General features: G+C 35.4%; 1 protein-coding gene across 10 annotated transcripts in view; it reads right to left on the reverse strand.

Annotated features, from left to right (window-relative positions):
* SLC4A10 (solute carrier family 4 member 10) overlaps nt 1-17,536 on the reverse strand; it is a 374,879-nt gene that overhangs the window by 71,471 nt on the left and 285,872 nt on the right. For all 10 annotated transcript variants that reach the window (XM_074399589.1, XM_010329677.3, XM_003921935.4 and 7 more), the window contains 5 exons: nt 17,119-17,265; nt 12,734-12,834; nt 9,604-9,778; nt 8,867-9,000; nt 7,898-8,143 (listed from right to left, as the gene is read on the reverse strand). In XM_074399589.1, the coding sequence (XP_074255690.1) occupies nt 7,898-8,143; nt 8,867-9,000; nt 9,604-9,778; nt 12,734-12,834; nt 17,119-17,265 (803 nt within the window). The remainder of the gene's footprint in view (nt 1-7,897; nt 8,144-8,866; nt 9,001-9,603; nt 9,779-12,733; nt 12,835-17,118; nt 17,266-17,536) is intronic.

The raw sequence follows: 17,536 nt of genomic DNA on the forward strand, positions 1-17,536 counted from the left end.
AATATTTAAACAGTCTTGTAGAGAGAGAATTAATAATGATTTGGGGGAGTATTATATAAAAACTGTCTTGCCTACCACTGAGAGCTATGACTGCAGAATGCCTTCATAAATTAAACTTTTCTTTTTCAAAGTTGTACTTATACTTCTTCACTTGATATTTTGTGGTATGTTAAATAACAAATGTAAAATGCATAAGCTGAACACCTTGTATTATCAAATTTGCATAGATAAGTAGAAAAATATGCTGAGCTGACTGAATTTGGCTAGGTCTATAAATATCTAGTAACAATAGTGTTCAGAGCAATTAACATATTCATTTTTATAGTTGAAGGGAAACGTTTCTTCCACTTCTTAGCAATGTCTCTAAGCCTTCATTTAACATGACTAATGCTATAAAGTATGTAGCAATGACACTTACATCATCTAGCAGAGATGAATGAATAATGTATCAACATTTTAAATGAAAATGAATAATTTACTCAATTACCCAATAGAAGTGGCAGATATCCTGAGTAGAATTACACAATCATATATGAAGTATCAAGGCCAGCATCACGTTAATCTCAAAAAGAACCCATAATAAAATGACAACAGGTGAGGATCTGTTGAGTGGAAGAAAAGAACCTCTTCAAGGAGAACTACTTACCACTGCTCAAGGAAATAAGAGAAGACACAAACAGATGGAAAAACATTCCATGCTCATGGTTAGGAAGAATCAATAATGTGAAAATGGCCATACTGCCCAAAGTAATTTATAGATTTAACACTATCCCCATCAAACTACCTTTGGCCCTCTTCACAGAACTGGAAAAAACGACCTTAAACTTCGTATGGAACCACAAAGAAAGCCCACATAGCCAAGACAATCCTAAGCAAAAAGAACAAGGCTGGTGGCGTCACACTGCCAGACTTCAAGCTATACTACAAGGCAAAAGTAATCAAAACAGCATGGTACTGGTACCCAAACAGATACACAGCCCAGTGGAACAGAACAAAGGCATCCGGAGCAACACCGCACATCTACAACCATCTAATCTTTGACAAACCTGACAAAAACAAGCAATGGGAAAGGACCCTCTATTTAATAAATGGTGGGAAAATTGGCTAGCAGTGTGCAGAAAGCAGAAACTGGACTCCTTCCTGACACCTTACACTAAAATTAACTCCAGATGGATTAAGGACTTAAACATAAGATCTAACACCATAAAAACCCTAGAAGAAAACTTAAGCAAAACCATTCAGGACATAGGCATAGGCAAGGACTTCATGACTAAAACACCAAAAGCAATGGCAACAAAAGCCAAAATAGACAAATGGGATATAATTAAACTTAAGAGCTTCTGTACAGCGAAAGAAACAATCATTAAAGTGAACCAGCAACCAACAGAAAGGGAAAAAATTTTTGCAATCTACCCATCAGACAAAGGGCTAATATCCAGAATCTACAAAGAACTAAAACAGACTTGCAAGAAAAGAACAAACAAACCCAACCAAAAGTGGGCAAAGGATATGAACAGACACTTTTCAAAAGAAGACATATATGAGGCCAACAAACATATGAAAAACTGCTCATCATCACTGGTCATTAGAGAAATGCAAATTAAAACCACATTGAGATACCATCTCATGCCAGTTAGAATGGCAATCATTAAAAAATCAGGAGACAACAGATGCTAGAAAGGATGTGGAGAAATAGGAATACTTTTACACTGTTGGTGGGAGTGTAAATTAGTTCAACCACTGTGGAAGACAGTGTGGCAATTCCTCAAGGATTTAGAAATAGAAATTCCATTTGAGCCAGCAATTCCATTGCTGGGTATATACCCAAAGGACTATAAATCATTCTATTATAAAGACACATGCACATGCATGTTCATCGAGGCATTGTTTACAATAGCAAAGGCCTGGAACCAACCCAAATGCCCATCAATGATAGACTGGACAAAGAAAATGTGGCACATATACGCCATGGAATACTACATGGCCATAAAAAATGATGAGTTTGTGTCCTTTGTAGGGACATGATGAACCTGGAAACCATCATTCTCAGCAAATTGACACAAGAACAGAAAATCAAACACCATATGTTCTCACTCATAGGTGGGTGTTAAACAATGAGAACCCTTGGACACAGAGAGAGGAGTATCACACACTGGGGTCTGCTGCAGGGGGCTAGGAGATGGGTAGTGAGAGGGAGGGTGGGGAGGGATAATGTGGGGAGAAATGTCAGGTATAGGTGATGGGGAGATGGAGGCAGCAAACCACCTTGCCATGAATGTACCTATGTACCTATGAAACAATCTTGCATGATCTGCACATGTACCCCAGAATCTAGAGTACAATTATATATATATAGTAAACAAACATTTATTGGGAAATATGGGCAAAGCACTTCCTATAATCTGTCTCATTAGCCTGCTGAAGTTCCAACACTCTTGTTTTTGATACTTTGAATTCATCTTGCATGAAAGATTTACTCAAGGATGATGTGGCAATATTCTATAAGCAGGATTCTAGTATTGTTTTAGTGATATCAGGCACCAAAAATAGCTGGACATAGGATCAGTTATGAATCGAGCCTTGAGAATATCTCTAGGAGTTAAGACTATGTGATTCGCTCACTAGATTATTATATCATCTTCTGGCAAAACTAGAGATGTCACAACAACCCTCATAACCTGGGTACATTGCATTTTAGTATACTGATTAACAAATCAGTAATATTGCCAGTGAAAATCAATTTCTGACATTCATCACAGTCAGTGTTGACTGAGATGTGGCTAATAGTCATAGGTTTGTAGTAGCCTTTTCTGGAGTGTAGTAGCCTTTTCTGGAGTGTAGTAGCCTTTTCTGGAGTGTAGTCTCTCTGCTTTAATGCTAGCTGACCACTCCTAGAGTTTGGACTCCCGATCAGAATACTAGCTGCCCATGGTTGTAACTTGACCTAACATACGTATATTATGACAGTTTCTGTGCTGAGATATTTTAATGTAAGTTAAAACATTACTACATTCCACTTAAAATATTTCAGAATATATCCCTGAATCTAGGTCAATTCAGGAAGCAAAGAAAAATAGGGTCAGTACTTCAAAAATTGTGAACTCCTTGAGAACACTCACCACATCTCACTAAAAAATGGCCACATAATTATTCAAACTTCTTTAAAGGAAGAAACCAAGAAAGCATTGTTACCTGCTTAGCACTTGCCCATTGATATTAAGTTCTTGTGGAAATAGCTGCCTTTTTATAGCTATTTGACAATAAAATGGGAAAGATAATTCCATTTAAGATCTGAAAGTAGTTATAAAGAGTAGCATAGTTGAAAGACACTTAATAGAGCTTTACTACCATCTCACAATCCCTTAGCTCTCTGTAGGTAGAAAGACAAAGAAATATAAGTTCTGTCAAAAAAGGCTCATAATTCATTAGCGATAGTGAGAAAGAAACAGATAAATAATGAACTATTATATTGGATACTAGTGCTACTCAAAATGAGACTTTTTAATTAATTTACTTTAAAAGCAGGAACAGAAAACAAGGATAGCAGGTGTTTGGATCAAGAATCAAGAATGAGGTGAGTTGCTAAAAGTTTATTTACTGAATAATAATTTATTGAGTGCCTACTATAATATTTATTTGAATCTAAGATGTCAAACAATCCAGTGTTTTAGGAGGCAAACTTTATGTGAAATGTGCCTATCGGTTGTGAGAAGCATTTTCAGAAATGTAAAAATATGAATAAACATGTTCATACAATAGGTACCAAGCACTGTGCTAGGTATAGTAGGTACATAGATGTGCCTAAAAGTCATGATCTACCATTATGAAGATTAATCTACTGGAGGTACACAGATTAAAAAACACTTAAAAATATAATTATAATGTTATGTTGCAAGCAATTCTGGATACATCTAGTCAAGTGCTTATGTAGCAAAAAAATGTGATTTAAAAAGGTTGAAACAGATATTTCTCTAAATCTATTTTATTCTCTATTTTTTGACTAGTGAGTGCTAAAAGATTCATGCAGTATGATTATTCTGTTTCATCTTTTTCCCCACATCTATCAATCACCCTTTGGAGTTCTGTAAATTGCAGTCCTGTTTCTCATGCCTTTTTTTCAGATAATTTCTCCACCATGTTGGCACCTTGTCTAAATTATCAATCAGCATTAGTTTTATGAATTCAAATTGATAAACCTTTCTCGCATATTGAGAATTTCATAATGTGTCAAATTTATCCAAAACCTCTAGCTAAAATCTTAAAGAGTGCTGTTAAAGACAATGTAAATAAGCACTATTTTCTTTATGCAGCAAACAAGATTGGCCAAGTAATGTCAATTATTTTGCAACATGTTCCCTTAATCAGTATACATTAAGTATCAATTAACCATGTTTACAGTATTGTGCTGGGACTATGGGAGAAAAAATCAGGGACAGTGAGAATGAAATTCTCATTGTCACATGTTTTCAACTTCAAAAGAGGTTCAGATCTAGTTGAGGAGATCAGAGAGAAGATATTCTGTATGTCAGCCAGTAAATAACATTTATTCAAAACTGATCACTATCCTGAGTTATGTAAAGGACAGGGTGTTGGAGAAACAAAAAAGAGAAAAAAACAAAAACAAAAGAATTTCTCATAACCTGTTAATGAGAACACTCATTCAACAGCTTGGTAATCATTATATTTTGTTTCACTCTAGTCTACTTATGTATCAGAAACTGCAGAGATAATCAGATTCTACTGCTTTGAACCAATCAATTATAAAACATTAATAAATATATTCTCAGTTTTTCTTTAGCTAGCTGTCTTTGAAAACTTTATTATCCTCAATCCTTGAAGAAACATTTCATCTTATGCAAGCAAAACATTTAATTCTATTTTTGCCATTTCTTAAAAGCAAAGCCACCAAGAAAAGATTATTCCCATAAACTTGTTACTTATTGCTAACTTGGCATATTCAACTGGACTGTCTTGTATAATGTATATATTCTCAAAACTAAATAGATTATCTTGACACTTGATCTTGGCACAATGAAAGAAAAGCTTATATTTTCAAATATAAGGTCTGCATATTACTATATTATAAGGTTAAGATGGCAGAGAAGCTAGGTATGTCTTTAAAAGTCAAAGACATTTTGTCATTTGGTTGACAAACTATGAATTTAAGGAAATCTGATTATAAGAGGCTAAGTAATAAAAATAACTGGAATATAAATCCTAAACATGATGACTTTTTAAAAATATTTTGTACCCAAATGAGTATGTGCATTATAGGCATATTCAGTTTGTGATGGTTGCAATCTCAGATATATTATGTTCCAGCTATAACATTTTCTAGGAATTTTTCTAATGAACCTGCATAACATCTCATAATAAATATGAGGCGAGCAACATCTAAAGTAGAAAACATTAGGTGGGTATTATTATAAATGACACTGATATAGTGTAAAAAGGTCACAGTAACAAGAAAGCCACTAAAAGTGTCATCTGGACTTCATGGGCAAAGTAAATGTTTTGTACAAAAGTGTGAGATTATAAAATACATTAAAATAGCAGTTATCAGCAATAACATTATTTTCTTTAATGCACATAATTAAAAGTATACTAATAAATAATACATTCTAGGCACAACATAAGAAGATTGATTTTGCTTCTCCAAGGAGCAAGTGATGGGAATATTTGATCACATTCATGTACACAGTGTAAGTGGTACTGGAAGCCAGGCAGTAAGGGCTTAACAACTGGAATGATGAACCAGTGCAGCAAGGATATTTGGTCAGACCCTGTTTCCCATGGAGCCTGTCACTGTTTCTGTCACACACACTCATTTCAGGTGCCAGGTGGCACTAAAACCTCATGCCCATCAGGACGAATCAGTTGTTCCATCCCTTCTACTTCCCTAATTTGGGTTGAGAAGGGCATTTGAGCAATGGAACACAGTCATCAGCACACATTAATGTTTACCCTTGAAAGAATTCGGTTTTAGATGTCCACACTGATCCAAGTGAAACTTAAACTTGTGGGGATTACTTTTTTTAAAATCAGAGATGGAAACGTGGAGAAAGTCAGGACTTCTGTCACTCCTCTTGATCACCATGACAGGCAGGGATCATGGCCACATAAAGCTACTTTAGCTTTCAAATTATCCTCTGAGCCTTTGCTTTACTTAACCCCTTGATCTCATCATTTTTTGACTTCTGGGAGGTGGCAGTCCCGTGTTTATCTACTCTCTCTTCATCATTACTGTCTCCCTTTCCTCAGTTTCTATTTTTCCATTTTCAAACATGCATAGATCTTTGCTATCACAAATTGTCACTCTTATGATTTCATTGCGCTCTTCAAAAGGCATTCTGTTTCCCACTTTCTTTGACACAAAGTGGACTGTGTACCTTTCTCCATTTCTTTACCACCTACTTCTTTGTTAGTTTTTTTGCAAACTAGCTTCCATTCTGCCTCCTCTCCAAACCCAATACCATTTTTTAAAGCTATCAAGTATCTCTTTTCAAATGCTTTTCCTTATTCTGTTTGATGTCCATGCCACTGTCCTCTCTAAAGATTTCTTGATACATTTCTTGTTCCTTGCCTTCTGCGATCTGACATTATCCATAGTTTTTCTCCTTTACTAATGACTATTTCTTGTTTTTATTTATTTATTTCAGCAAGGATATCCAAATTCAGTGAGATTCTCTTTCAAGCAAGGATAAATGAACAGGCATGTATCAATGTTAATCCCTGGTTCTGATCAAATTGCTCTTCCCATCTGCCTGTTTTCTGAGTGTCCCTGACACCTATGCTCAGTCCTTTCTTAGCCCTATTTACAACATTTTCACTATTTTCTTTTATTGGGAAAGTTATTTTGTATTTCCATTTTGATTTTTTCTTATCCAAAAATAGGTGCCCACTGTTTAAAGTTATCTCTAAATATAAAATAAAAGTATTAACACATTATTTTCAACATTGTATCATTACATCATTCTTAACAAAATTATAACATTGTGCTATTTTGGTCTGTTTTCAACAATTTAAACTTCTAATGGTAAATAAGGATTAAAAGTATTAAAAAGGTTCAAGGCCATATCTAAGTGGTTTATAGGGAAAGCATTGGTGGTTGCTGGTGGTTGATGCAGAGATTGTAACTGTCTCCTAAGAACATATTGCTTCAGATATCTGCAGTATAAAAAACTGTATACAAACCCAATAAAAAGTTCTAATATTAAGTAATGGGGTCATTTAAAGGCCACATATGTCTGCAGACAAAGCCTTAGAGACATTCCAGACTGCTGACATATATCAAAACTAGAAGGAGCAATAGATCCAATCACATCTTTAATCCTAGACCTTAACATCACCTCAACAAGTAATACCTGAATATTTCTGTCACAAATGTCACAAGTGCCAAAACCAAAGTTAAATTTTCATTCAGTGATTTATGTTTTTATCACACTTTCAAACATAAAGCTAGTAAGATTTAGAACCAGTAAGTTTATTTTACCTTCTGCTCTAAATCTGACCTCTTATATTTTCATTACTATGTTTCTTTGGATTATTATTAATTTAAAAGACCCTGAAATAACACCAAAATAACACATATTTTCCTGAAGCAAAATTCATTAAATTATGATGGACTTGGTTCCTTATCTACCTATTTTAGAGAACACTAGACAAATACAACTTTAGAAAGATATTCTTGGCAGAGATGGTATAATAAGAATGCAAGTAACAGATGAGTGGTTGATTAAACAGTTTTAAAATCCTGTTCAACTCTGAGAGTCAGAATTTAGGTTATGAATCAATTTAAGGCACATTCTCTGCTGGGTAACTTCTTCATATTTCTTGTAACAATAGCAATATTTGTAAAAAGAAAAGCCCCAAGGCCAGGAGGGGAAATGGTACTTACGAGTATTGTGTCAGCAGTTCCAGATCATTATGCATGTTGATTGGATATGCTTCACTGAGTTCAAACAACTTCTCCAGGGCCTCATAAATGAAAATGATGCAAATCAGGGAAGCAAAAGCTTCTTCAGTAAACCGAGTGATGTAGCAGACAAGGGAACTAGCATCAGTGGCCACAAGTATGATACACAGAGTTGCAGTCCAAAGTCCAATGCTAGCTCTTAAAGATAAGTATGACAGCCCATACTCTCTGGGAGGAGGAAAAGGAAAGAACAGTGAAAAGAAGGTCATTTAACAGCTTGCTCTACTTTAAGCAAATGAAAATAAACCTCATTCAGGAAGTGAAAGTAAATAAGCTTCACATCCCATGAGTATCTAAACTCCAAGACTTTGTCTAAAGCAGAAGTCCCCAGCACCTGGTCTGTGGCCTGCTAGGAACTGCATTGTGCCGCAGGAGGTGAGTGGCAGGTGAGTGAGCATTAATTACCACCTGAGCTCTGCCTCCTGTCAGATCAGTGGTGACGTTAGATTCTCACAGAAGCACAAACCCTATTGTGACCTGTGCTTGTGAGGGACCTAGGTTGTGTGCTCCTTAGGAGAATCTAATGCCTGATGATCTGAGGTAGAATAGTTTCCTTTCAAAACCATCCCCCCAACCTCTTGTGGAAAAATTGTCTTCCATGAAACTGGTTCTTGGTGCCAAAATGACTGGGGACCACTGGTCTAAAGGGACAAAATCAAAAGAGATTTCTCAGTGCTTAAAACTGAGCTTTACTTTAAAAAATATTACATAACAATATATACAAATCTTTTACTTTTCCTCTATTCCCATGACAAAGCAAAAAGGACAAACTGAATCAAATCAGGCAATTCTGTCTCTACCAACAGATCTCCAAAAGTGATGTTGGGAGGAGTATAAATATAGTCAAGAAAAAAGAAAGGGGCTAAGGGCCAAAAAGTACATAACACTTACTTGCAAAATTTAAACAAAATCTTTTCAAACACCAAAACTGGTCCTGTACTGCCTAATATGGTAAGAGGCTGTCCACCAAAGAGAGAATAGGCTATCCCGGTCATGGATGCTCCAAAGAGAGATTCAATTGCACTCTGTGTAGAGATATAAATGGTTCAGTTACCTAAGCTGTACAGGCAGCCATTGTAGCTAGGGAGAAGACATTTAAAATACATGGATATGTGCTTTCTCCTTCACTATGAAAAGCCTAACAACCCTGGGCAAGACATGGGGTGGGAGGCTGACTAAAGGGACCAACAGCAAGAAGAAAATGCACAGTAACAAAGGTGGTGGTGTTCTCTTCACTTTCCTATCTCACGTTTCTGTTAACTTACAAAAGGTTTAGATGTATTCAGGATTAGTGTCTGGATAGAAACATGGCCCAGGTATATAAGAAATGGATCTCTTGTGAGATAAGAACTGAACCTAAGCCTAGCTTAGGATTGGGGGGCCGAAGGCAAGGCATCAGATGAGAACCTTTTGTAAGACTCAGAACTGGTCATTCTGAGACATTCCACTCCCAGATTGCAAGTCTCACTAGCCACAGCCATCCAGGAAATTCATACAAAGTTTATCTGCCAGAACATATCTCAAATCTCTCCTCATAGAAGAATCCAAAATTAAGTGCTCATTTAATCTAACTGAGAATCTTAAAAATGGATTATGTTTCAAAGTTCAGAGAAAAGCGTAATACATACTATGCGCCCTTCAGTTGCTTCTCCCAGCAGTCCTCCAAAGGTGATGACAGGAGACATACACGCGCAGTAGAGAAACAGAAAAGATGCTAAGCACTGCAGGCTGAAAGCATCTCTGAAGTCACTCCAGAAGTATGGAGCTTTTCTTTTGATATCTAAAATAAGTCCCCCAAAAATCCTAAGACAGGGGGGAAAACACAATAGTGAAACCCAAATATAAAAAAACACACAAGTCAAAATGCTCATTTGCTTTGTTGCCAGGTGACAGTATACGTTTTCCATCAGCAGAGGTGAGACCCACATTAACCTGCTGCATTGCGTTATAATGCATTACCTCAATTCCTAACCCAATATCGTGTCAACCACCAAAAATCCCAGGTTCTCTTAAACAAGGTTCAGAGCCGTTCACCAATCATAATCCAAATAATGAGATTCAAGGATTACTCTAATCTCTGTACCATTTCTACGTCAACCTACTCCTCCTAAACTCAGGCCTACGATCCTCAATCATTGGCAGGTTTTCTAAATGTTTAATTCCATTTGGCATAGCAGGAAGTGAGGGAGGGAGGGTTAACTGGCTTATACTCCAGTAGTGAGCATCACCCTAGAGAGAAAAAGCAATGTTTAACCATGGCTCCAGTTACCTACTCTCTCTGCCAAAAAACAAACAAACAAAAATCCCTCACTTGATATTGTTGCAGGAAGACATCCAAATGTCCTTTTGTATGGCAGCAATACTTAGTAGAGACAGATAGGTTCCAGAGCTGTTTTCATTTTTAGAAAACTAGGAGGGAGTCTTTATAATAATCAAGTAGACAAATGTAATTTTGATCCACTATTGTATTAACATATCCCAACATCTGTGATTCACAAGACAATAGTGACTTAACTTGGTATAAATTCATTTACTCCAAATATATTCAAAACCATGTTGAAACACTTGAAAGGGAAATTTTTTTGGGGGGGAAAATCTATTAAACTATAAAATGATGCTTAAAATTTGAGAGCTTTTTTATCTATTAGAAATGAGAGCATTAATAAGTAGGTATTTTCATTTTATGAACATTTAATAACAATATGAAGACTTAACATTTGGCCACTGTAAGTTGTTTTGTTCCATGGAATAATAATGTGGATAGCAAAATGAATGAGACTATGAGTAAGTTCCTACATGAAGGTAAGTGTTAATGGTGAAAAAACTTATTACGTTTCAATATACTGCCAGCATGCTGAGTATACTCAGATCATATAAAACTGTCAAATTTTTCTTGTTTTATGTATAGGAATATTCATTTGGCAGGCCTAGAATCACCTCAGAAAGGATTATTCTTTTTAAAAATAAATTCTGGTTAGACTTTTAAATGAAAGATGTACATATTATGAATAATTAAAATATTTTACCAACTAATTTCCCTGATCTGATTTATCTGTAATAGTTACCAATTAATAACTATCCTACTATTATGCATGTATAGGATCACTATGTTTTCCTGTATTGCTTCCATAAAAGAGCTATGGAGTAGGAGAGGGTTGAGAAGAATGAAACTTCAATTGAATTAAAGGACATTTGAAACTCAGAGAAGCTTGCAGAGAACCTGTGAAATATTTGTACACAAAGATGATCTTAGGCTTCTCTACCCATGTTTGGTAAAACATATACATATTTTCTTAATTTTTGGGATCATTTCTGAATAATTTATCTTATCAAAGTCACAATTCAAAACAGATTTTCTCTACCAGTCTATTTATGCATTCATTTATGATTTATATCCCACCTAATCCCAAAAAGAATTTGCAGTGGTTATGAGCTAATAATTAGTAATTAATATTTATAGTTTTGATACCACTTTATATTAGACCATTGATTCTAACCAATTACTTATTAGAGCATACATTAGTCTGAATAGTTGTTATAGTACTGTGTAATAAATGTGCTTTTAGCAGTAAAAATCTAAATCCGGAAGTGGGAGTTCATTACAGAGAACAGTGCAAGAGCAGCCCAGATGTACACCAGCAACTCCAGGAGAGCAGATGAGTAATGGATACTTCAAGTCATGTCAGCAACAGAATCTGTGGAAGAACTCTGGAGAAGCGAAGATACCGGATATTGGTGACCTGGGAGGATTTAGGAAGCAGTAAGGAAAAGTGAACTTCGAAAAAAATCTAAGCTATGTGGCATGTTACACCTGAGAAAGAGAAAAAAAAATACCACCGAAAATAAAAAGACAGCATTTGAAAGTATGAAAGCAAACAGAATGAAAACAAAGCTTCCAGTGAAGGGAAAAGGAAAAAATTGTTTAAACCATCTCAAATTAGGTATCAAGCTCGAGGAAGACATTAAAAGACATTTCCTCAGAGACAACACATAGATAAAGGGAAAGAACACAGAATTAAAATGCAGAGTGCTCAGGAACTGGAAAGTCAGCTTAGAGGACACATTGCAAGCAGTACAGGAAACGGCCTTGAGGGGAGGGGAGCACCAATCCTGCAAAGCCTTTGCAACTGCCTTTAATTATAATGGAGGCTATACACACATATTCCCTGAAGAGACATCCACCCAAGGGTTTCTGATTTTCTGCTCACACATTGCTTAGAGAGAGACAAGCTGTCAAAAAACCATAAAGCACCATTTTAAGAAATAAATTGAAGCTTTCATCTCTTCAAAGATGTGTGATTAGAAAAATAAAATTATATAGCTCTTTCAAATCATAGCCATAAAAATAAAAAAATACCATTATATACATCCTACTTGCATTTAATGAGATAGGGCCTACAAAACTGAGTTGTTGGTATTTAGTTTTATTTCTATCCTGAACTTGAAGCTTTCAATGGGTTCTTTTGGAAGGGTCAATTGATGGCTTTTCTTCTCATTCTAAGAATCTGGGAATGCATTTTATGCACAGCAAAATGAGAGACTAGGAAAGGTATAATGGAAGGGTATATCAACTGTTTCAGTTTAACAGTCATAACAATCATTAGTAACTTCAGAGAAATCAAACTAATTGGCATTTTCACCCTCAAAAAGCAGGTATTAAAAGTATAAAATAAATTAGATCCCAAAATAGCAATTCCTGACAGAGAAGAATGGTATGTCATTTGGTCCTTGAAGTCCATAGAAGTGATTTTCACTAACCTTCCAGTTCGCTGGAGTTCAGGTCCACTATGTCCTCCGTGGGGCTCTGCTTCCCCATGAGCTGCTGTTCCATTTGGTACAGCAGGTATCTTCCTCTTCTCCTGTGGAGAGTTTGTTTGTGTGTTTTGTTTTGTTTTAATTTCAGGTGTTAATTGTAAATAACAGTTTGTTTTCCTTGAAGCAGTATGTACAATGGCCAAGAACCCAGGCTCTGTACTTATTTGTTGTTTGACCTCTGGGAAGTTATCTAACCTTTTAAAGTGTTAGTTTCATCCTTCGTTAACTGGGGGTAACAACAGTATCTATCATATAGTATGGCTAAGAGAATTAAATGAGGTGATGAGCACTTACTAATTCTTTCAACTAATGCTTATTGAGTGCCCAGTGCCTAGTGTGTGCCATTCATTGTAATGAATGCTAGAGCTGCAAAGGTGGGCAAGAAAAAGCATTCTGTTGGCTAAAAGAGACAATAACTTTATAATATCTGGTACAGATGGGAGCTATGAAGAAAAATGAAGTAAAGGCAGGGGAAAGAGAGAGACCAGAAGGCAGGTAGGTTGGCATGAGGAAGTGTTAGTTATGGTGCTGTTATATGCCTAGCATAGTTTAACTGTTTAACAAACGGTAACTATTATCACTATTTTTAAAAGTATATTTCCCTCTGTGATTCCAGTTTGTATCTTTCTACCCAGTAAATAGTTTACAATATGGGTCTTTCTAACTTATAAAGCACCAAAGACTATTGTAAAAGGAGGTTGCTAATTTAACCAATGACAAATTACTGGAGATTCAGGTAACTGCTGTTTTCCCATAGGTCTATTCAATTCACTTTTATTAATGACAATGATTTTTTTAAAAAATCAGAAAATTCTATTTAAAATCCTACCTATGGTGATCTTAGAGCACACCAATGTGTTCAAAAGTACTTCAAAGGATAATAGGAAAAATCATAAGTGGTACAATTAAGATTTTTACTTGACCACCCTTCTAAAATAGAATTAGTGTAAACATGAAGAACAAATTGACTCATCAACTGATCTCACGTGAAATGAGACATTTAGGTAGAATGATACAGGATTAAAACATGAAAAAAAAAAAGGTTTTGAAAAATACACAATACAAGAAAATTTATTGCTTAATATTTTAACAATTTTCCCAGGAATATGGATGGACACACTAAGACTGAAGTTCAAAGACAAAAGAGAAGTATCTGTCAACTGATGAAGGAACTGTCTTTACAAGTAAGTAGGTAACATTAGTAACGGGATTTAAAAGTTGCCCTCAATACCTACTTCCCAATCACCTAGCAAAACAATTCATAGCTTTCACAAGTCTCAGAAAACAAGTTTTATTATGTGGTCTTCTGCAGGAATACTACTGACTAAATAAATTAACTCCGTTTTACAATGGCAAAACTAACAGAAGGTGATGTTTTGGGAGCCAAGTGTTAAGGAAAAGCAAGTCGTCAACTCTTAAATGTTGCTCATTGACAGGTTAGATGAAATGCAGGCTGAGAATTGACCACGGGACTTAGCATTGTGGAGATCATTGTTCACATACATATTTTAGTGAGGGGCAAAAGCCTCTGAGAGTGAATGTCAAAAGAGAATTGGAGGCTAACTGGAGGCAAGTAGCATAGAGAACTCTTCCGTGGCATTTTGTTACAAAAAGGAGTAAGAAGGGTGGCAGACTGGGCAGTGGTATCAAGCGTTCTTTTATTTAAGACTGGTAAATTTAATAGTATGTTGTATGCTAATAAAAGTGGTAAAATACAGAGCAAGACTTGATGATATAGAAGAGAAAGAGGAGAATCAGTAGAGTTGTGCTCTTGAGTAGATTTGAAGAGACAGGCTCTTTCTAGCATACAAGGAGAAGGCTGGCTTTGGCTAGTTCATCAATAATAATAAACAGGAAGGCAGAGTATGTGGATGCAGATGCTGGTCGATGGGTAGGTATGATGGTAGCAATCTATAGAAGTTCTTTTTTAATTGTGCTAAATTTCTCAGGGAAGTAAAAGGCACATCAGCATATGAGAGTGAGGGTCAGAAAGCATGCGCTGAAGGTTTGAAGAGAGAAGATTCAGTGTGAAATAGTCATCAAGGAAGAATGATTAGACTAGGGAAGTGTAGATGAACTTGCAACATGGAGGGCTCACTTGAGGTATGTGGTCATGAATTTATGTGACACCAGTCGGTATAGTTACATGCTTTCCTTCAACTTCAGCTTCATCAGTGCAGTACAGAGTAAAGTGCTGGATTCTCACAGGGTTGTGGTTTTGACAAGCAAGTGCATGACATGAGAGAAGAGCCAATAAGTTGAAGATACACAAAAGGAGGTGTTTTTAATGACTGATGCAAAGTTCTAATGAATATTTTCAAGGTTATCCCTTGAGGTGACAGGTTACTCTTCTCTTAACTGTAAGGAAGAGAATATTTAAAATGCTTGCATTTTCACATTTCAAATGAATAAAAACATGGAAATTATCCCAATGGTGAAAATATTATTTGAATGAGTATGAGTTCAGAATATTTAATATATATTAACTCATTTTGCTCCATCTAACAGAAAACAGCCTCATGCTATCTTTTGTTTAATTACAACATATCTTTAAAACATGAATGTTGAAAAGAAGCATAGAGCATATCTCTAATTCAAATTTGTTGTATAGAACTCTGCTGTCTAATATGACCGCCACAAACTAAATGTGTCTATTTACACTTAAGGTAATTAAAATGAAAAATTTTGTCCATTAGTTGCAGTACGAACATTTCTAATGCTTGCTAATGGCTTGAATACTAGACAGCATAGATATAGAACAGTTTCGTTATTGCAGAAAACTCTGTTGGACAGTGCTGATACAGAACATCAATAGAGGGGTTAAAATATTCATTCAAGGTCATACAAATAGATAACTGCAGAACCTAGATGCTTTGATTCTTAATTCAGTATTCTTTCTATGACTACCTCTCAATACCTAGAATCCAATAATTAATTCTGATTTTAAGGGTGTCATAAAATCATTAAAAAAATTGGCTTCCCGTCCCTCAGCTTGCCTCAAAAACATTATTGTTCAAAAAGACGTTTTCAAAAACACTTACCTTCATCTTTAGCGTTTCAATAGCTAATTGGTATAGTGAATTTTAAAGTCTCATTCCAAATGTATTAATATTTTGCTGAATTTCTCTAAATAACATTAATTAAACAGTTTCTACATATTCAGGAGGCATTACATTGCTCCTTTTAATATCATTAATACAAAGATATATACTACAAGTACAGAAATGAGATAACCTATAATTCCTACAATTAATAAGTAACTGTTTTTATTTTAGTAATAGATCAACTGAAATATGTGGCAGCAGTCACAGAATCATAAAACGGTAATTTTGAGAAAAGGAACTAAGTAGTCTTTAATAATTATGAAATGACTTCAGAATGAAAATATACAAATGAAGTATCCATATGGTTTCTTTAAACTGACAGTGAGATTGACATCCCCTTTTCAAGTACTCATGGTTGAGTGGTGCAACTGCTCATTTGCCCACCTCTGGCAAGGCAAAAACATTTCGAATTCCAGGGCTGGGTCAATTAGGCCACCTGTCGCTTTGAATAGGGCAGCAGAGTCAGGCCAGGCTGGACTCCACAGAGCAAGAGCCAAAGGCAAGACTAAATACGTAACAACTTAGGAGGGTTGTGGGAGACAGATTCAGCAGGCATAGAGGTGGCAGTATGAGGAGTGAGCTTAACAAACATTTGGTCATCGCTCTTAATAGTCATGCCTGCAATTTTAAGAATCATCCAGAAAAGAAAAATGCTTTGTATTTCTATCTTTCTGTATTGTATGATGGGTAAAATACATATTAGATGTTCATAAGCAAAATTTTAAAAACCTTTATATCATACATCCACACAAAAGCAAATATAAGAATGATAATTTTTAAATCTTCCCAATATTTACTGTTATTCACAGTTATATGGAGTTTTCTACATAATATGATTAAGTCATGTCTTTTAATTTTCCTAATGCTTGCCAATTTCAAAATGATGTATGGAAACATAGAAAGACAGTAATGGGCTTTTTCTCAGGTCATATTTTATATTGTTATTAAAATTTCAATCTTCCTTTTGTATAATATCTTTCAAGTAGAGGCTAAAATCTTTCCAGCCATATGGGACTCTTTGATTAGTAGGTTATCAAACTGCCAAGTTTCTCAGTGATGTGTGTTGGGTAGTATCAAGAAAGATCTTGTAACTTCATGCTCCTTCTGTATTAGAGGCTATAATTTAAATCCTTTGAATTCTTGATGGGTTATGCTATTTTAAAGCATGCATTTAAAAGACAACGAAATAATATAATTTCAAAGAATGTCTTCAATTATACATACCTGGGAAGGAACATTTTTGGGAGGCTCTATTCGAATGCTTGGGTCCCATTCTCCTGGAGGGAGAACAGTAACCTGATCCAGAAACTCATCAATCCCTGATACCAAATCATTACGATCTTTAGCTTTGTAAGCAACATCATGAAATACCTTTAGAAGAAATAGAAATATTATTTATAGTTTGCATACAATTATCAAATATTAATGTGTTCAGTGTTTTCAACCCAGTTATCTCCCACGATTGTAACAATTTTAAGAAACAGATAGCTCTGACTCTAAAAAAGTTTATAAAGTAAAATATTATAATTTTATGGATCAATACAGATAACTATTTTTCTTAGTATGTCAGATGAATGTTGAAACTTCTAGAGGGAAGGAGTAAGGGAAAGAAAAAGGAGGATGAAAGAAAGCTCATTAAACC

The sequence above is a fragment of the Saimiri boliviensis genome, chromosome 5, assembly GCF_048565385.1.
Source record: "Saimiri boliviensis isolate mSaiBol1 chromosome 5, mSaiBol1.pri, whole genome shotgun sequence".
Lineage (NCBI taxonomy): Eukaryota > Metazoa > Chordata > Mammalia > Primates > Cebidae > Saimiri > Saimiri boliviensis.